Source organism: Cebus imitator, unplaced genomic scaffold (genome assembly GCF_001604975.1).
Source record: "Cebus imitator isolate Cc_AM_T3 unplaced genomic scaffold, Cebus_imitator-1.0 Scaffold376, whole genome shotgun sequence".
NCBI classification, from domain to species: domain Eukaryota; kingdom Metazoa; phylum Chordata; class Mammalia; order Primates; family Cebidae; genus Cebus; species Cebus imitator.
In genome coordinates this window covers 1,561,244-1,566,224 of record NW_016107691.1, presented here as the reverse complement: position 1 = coordinate 1,566,224, position 4,981 = coordinate 1,561,244, and the positions used below count along the sequence as shown (strand labels likewise).

The window sequence follows — 4,981 nt, the reverse complement described above, 5'->3', positions numbered from 1 at the left end:
TTAAAATTAATGGATTTAACTCCTGATTATGAATTGCAAGGAGTATACTACATAGCAGTGGCCACTGACACTTTCAGTGTTTCAAAGTATATTAAAGCAATTTTGATTTTTAAAAAGCTCCTCTTAAAAAAAAAAACAAAAAACAGTCTTGCTCTGTGGCTTAGGCTGGAATACAGTGGCACGATCACAGCTCACTGCAGCCTCAAACTCCTGGGTTCAAGTTATCCTGCTCCCTCAGCCTGAGTAGCCAGGACTACAGGCATATGCCACTACACCCAACTAATTATATTTTTTTTGGTGGTCAAGACAGAGTGTTGCTGTGTTGCCCAGGCTGGTCTTAAACTCCTGGCTCCTTCCTCAGCCTTTCAAAGTATTGGGATTACTGACATGAGCCACTGTACCTGGTCCAGTTCTAATTTTAGAGTTAAAAAAAAATACCCATATTGAGTCAAACGACTTCAGAACCTGCCCACCTTCCTTCATGATTATTAAGATCACAGAGGGTATTTTGCTAGTTGCTCAAGGAATTAGTAAAGTATAAATAGTTTGCTTTTAACTGTGCTGGAAGAAAAAGTGCAAGATGTGCTCAGTAGATAAAGCTTTCGGTCTGTCAGTCAAGCAATCAGGCTCCCTGGAAATAGGAGTAAAGTAATGCTCCTATAGTTGTATGATACAACCTACAGCTTTTATATGAAGTTTTTAGAAAATAATTTCCAAGGCACTTTCACAATACAAATTTTATTAAAAAAATAACATCAAAACTGTTCAGCAAATCTATATTCAATGTAACCAAAATAAACAAACACCAAATTAAAAAATATATACATCTCTATATATATGGGCAAGAAACAAGTGCATTTTTTGGTCTCAATATTTTTTGAATATATTATCTTTATCCAGAGAAATTACATTAATGGCTAAGAAGATATTATGTATTAGATGTATGGAAACATAACTTTAAAACTTCTTTTAAGATCTGTAAGAAGAGTTTTGCCAAATCTTTATCTTTGAAATCACAATCCCTAAGTTAATGTTAATGATAGAGCATGTAATAATGTCTAGTGGTCTGAACAAGTACCAAATTAAGAAGCTACTAATAAGTAGCTACATGAAATTTATAGACAATTCTAAGAAATGACTTGGAGTTTGTAACAAGAACAAACACAAAGAGAAGAGATAAAAAGTAGACATAAAATGGACATCAGTAAATTTCATGAATCTGGGACAAGTAGGTGACAGAAAAGTAAAACAGTAAAATAAATCTGATTAAGAAAAATATAAAATCAAGCTACCAAAATAAAATAAAATTTAAAAAATGTTTAAAAATGTGAATATCAGTATTGCTGAAAATTCCTAGAATACTGGATAAAAATTTAAATGAAAACATGAAATAACTGACTTTGGGAACTGTAATTGTAGAAATTTTGTTTTTCTAAGAACAAGAAAGTAACCTGGGTTCCCAATACAATCAGAATTTTTATATTCATTGGACTGCATGCCTGCTAGAGGAAGATTAAAGAGCAGCGGCCAAAATGGTAAACCATCAACCTGGATGTTGAAGCACTTATCTAAGAACAAGAAAAAACCAAGCTACCAAAATCAAATGAAATTTAAAAAATGTTTTTTAAAAATGTGAACATCGCTATTGCTGAAAATTCATTAATACTGGATAACACTTTAAATGAAAACATGAATAACTGACTTTGGGAACTGTAATTGTAGAAATTTTGTTTTTCCAAGAATAAGAAAGTAGCCTAGGTTCCCAATACAATCAGAAATTTTATATTCCTTGGACTGCATGCCTGCTAGAGGAATATTAAAGAGCAGCAGCCAAACTGGTTAAATGTCAACCTGGATGTTGAAGCACTAATCTAAGAATAAGATAAAACCAACCTACCAAAATAAAACAAAATAAAATTTTAAAAATGTTTAAAAATGCGAATTAGTATTGCTGAAAATTAATATAATTAATACTGGATAAAACTTTAAATGATAACATAAACAACTGTGACTTTGGGAACTGTAATTGTAGGAATTTTGTTTTACCAAGAACAAGAAAGTAACCTTGGTTCCCAATACAACCAGAATTTTTATATTCCTTGTACTGCATGCCTGTTAGAGGAACATTAGAGAACAGCAGCCAAACTGGTTAAACTTCAACCTGCATGTTGAAGCAGTGATCTCATAGACTTTTCTTGGTTAGAACTGACCCATAAGCTTAAGATCAAAAGCCAACGCCCTCAGTGGGAAGTTGTGCTCTATTTGGTGGGTCTTGAAGTCATCTCTGGCCAAATCAGCATCAGCCTTATGGGAGGTCAGTCAGGTAGGAAGGGACTCTCCCCAAGACCTGATTTCTTAAGGCCACAAACTAGAGGAGGTCTCACAGTCAAACAATTCACATTTCTTGGAAAACGACAACAGGTATCAGTTGTGTCCATCAAAAGGGGACACTGTCCAGGAGCCCCCTGGACATTTTTTTGAAACTTATGTGTTGCTTCTTCATTTGAAAATATGAAAAATAGAAAAGTAATGAACAAGGAATGAAGAAAAATTGGCTATCTGACCTAAACATGTAAGACTTAAATTAAGAAAGCAGAAAAAACAGACAGAAAAAGATGAACAGTTGTATTATCTGGAATGTAATATTCTGAAGGCAAGGCAGAGAAAAACAAAAGGTATTTTTTGCAGAGAACCAACTAGAGAAAAAAACATGTTAAGATCTGTTAACCTGACACAAAGATAAGGCGGAATAAGTCTAGTGCCATCTGAAAGCTGAAAAGATCTGAATAACGAGAGCTAGTGTTATGAACTTGGCTGTTTAACTGCTGTTGTATGAGAAAACACTTCAGAACTTTGAACTTAGGAAATTCCAACTTGTCTTGCGTCAGGTTGCACGAACTCCATAGAGCAGGAATCTATTTCAATGGGCAGCTTAAAAAAAAAATTAATATTTTTCATTTCTATTAATGATACAATAAAAAATGTAACACTGCTAAAGTCCATCAAAGCAAAATGCACTGAAGGAAAATTAAACTTACTCAGAAGTAGGTTCAGAAGTTGAGGTACTTTTGGAAACTGAAATTAAAAGAGTTTTACATTTAAAATAGCATATATGACGAGTGACATAATCAATTTAATACATGGGTCCATATGATGTCCGATAAAAAATACTGAAATAAGTATCATAAACTCAAAGTAACACAATTACATATACGTACCATTCTCTATTATAACTTGGCAAGTATGAGTTTTACGTTGACTTAAGTGTTTAGCCATACGATCTAAGCCAGAAGAATCAGCTAGGAAATCACATTTAAGGCACACTAGAGTAATGCCACTATGAAAAAAAGGAGACAGTAAGAAAGATTATCATTTACAGAAATCCACATGAGCTCAATAATTATTTTTCCATGCATTTACTTGATTTATACTTTAGTCACCACAACAATCATTTTCCAATTTTGTTTATCATATAAACGTGATATATCTAAAATGGTTCTCTAGAAAATGGCATCGTTGGCTGGGTGTGGTAGCTCACGCCTGTAATCCCAGCACTTTGGGAGGCCAAGGTGGGTGGATCACCTGAGTTCAGGAGTTCGAGACCAATATGGTGAAACCCCATCTCTACTAAAAATACAAAAATTAGTCAGGCATCAATGGCATGTGCCTGTGGTCCCAGCTACTCAGGAGGCTGAGACAGAAAAATGCTAGAATCCAGGAGGTGGAGGTTGCAGTGAGCCGAGACTGTGCCACTGCACTCCAGTCTGGGCGACAGAGTGAAACTTCATCTCAAAAAATAAATAAAATAAAAAGAAAAGAAAATGGCACATCCAAATCCAAATTATGCTAATATTTAGTGCTTTATAAATTGTCACTTCTCAACTTGTTGCTAAAAGCTAGGCATCAAGAGACTCAGCCCCAGTCTTCCTTAACAACTTAAGTAATGTGTACAAGTTACTACTTGCAAAGGAAGGATGTAATATTCATTCACTCAAATATATAAATATATATTTGCTGAGAACCTTCTTCACCCACACTGTACTACTAGGTATTATGGATACAATAGTGAATAAAAAATGTACAGTCTGTGGACTCTGCACTCTAGTATCTTAGTCAAATGAGGATAAAATTAGAAAAGAAATGTGAAGCCTTTAAAATCATGTAATGTAATTATTATTATCAGTTTATTAACAAAGGAGACATATATGCTTGAAGTTCATCAAATATTTCACCTGTGTAGGAAACCAGCAGCATACCTCAGATTGGCTTCTCTAGTTTTAACAACCTGTTGTGTATTTACACCTAGCCAGAACTCCTGCACATCTAAAATTCTCTTCATAAAACTGGAATCATATGCTCTCCCCATGAAATTCAGGGGGAAAGTCTCTCTTATGATGCCATTTCCCTAATATTGAGGCTCAAATTTGTAGTTATATCTTACTCTCTTCTTACGTAAAACATTCAATATTTCAAACGTTTTATGTTATTAACAATTTATTGAGCACTTACTCTATGCCAGTCTGAGGGTTTTAGACATACTGTCTGATCTACATCTTATGGCAACCCAAAGAGATAGGTGCTATAATTACTTTTTTATAGAGGACAGGATTAGTTTCAGTAATCTACTGAGGCCAGGATCAGGTTGGAAATGGAGTCCTTTGATTCCGAAGCCCATGCTCTTAAACACGATGTGACACCAGCCCACCACCTTAGCCCAGGGCATTATTAAACAAATCTTAACCACTACAATAGCCTTAACCAGGCTGTGTGTCTCATGCAGCTACAACTCATCCTGTATACCCTTCCAAAGTGATCTTCTTTCAGCACCCTTGACTCTACTCAAAACATCAATGGCTTCCCCAATGTCTTCCAAATGAAAATTAAGCCCAAACTCCCTGGCCTTGTTTTCAAGGATTCCACAATCTTGAAATAGATCAAAACTATCTCCCCAAACTGATCTTTTTTTTTTTTTTTTTTTTTT

The 4,981-nt window shown here is 34.7% G+C and overlaps 1 protein-coding gene across 6 annotated transcripts in view; it reads right to left on the bottom strand.

Moving 5' to 3' along the window:
- Positions 1–681: 681 nt before the first annotated feature.
- Positions 682–4,981, bottom strand: part of ZNF280C (zinc finger protein 280C) — a 63,743-nt gene continuing 59,443 nt past the window's right edge. For 5 of the 6 annotated variants that reach the window (XM_037731033.1, XM_017507511.2, XM_017507513.2 and 2 more), the window contains 3 exons: positions 3,219–3,337; positions 3,039–3,075; positions 682–2,931 (listed from right to left, as the gene is read on the bottom strand). In XM_037731033.1, coding sequence (XP_037586961.1) covers positions 2,916–2,931; positions 3,039–3,075; positions 3,219–3,337 — 172 coding nt within the window. In that variant the 3' untranslated portion in view covers positions 682–2,915. The remainder of the gene's footprint in view (positions 2,932–3,038; positions 3,076–3,218; positions 3,338–4,981) is intronic. The other variant, XM_017507510.2, reaches the window with a different exon arrangement.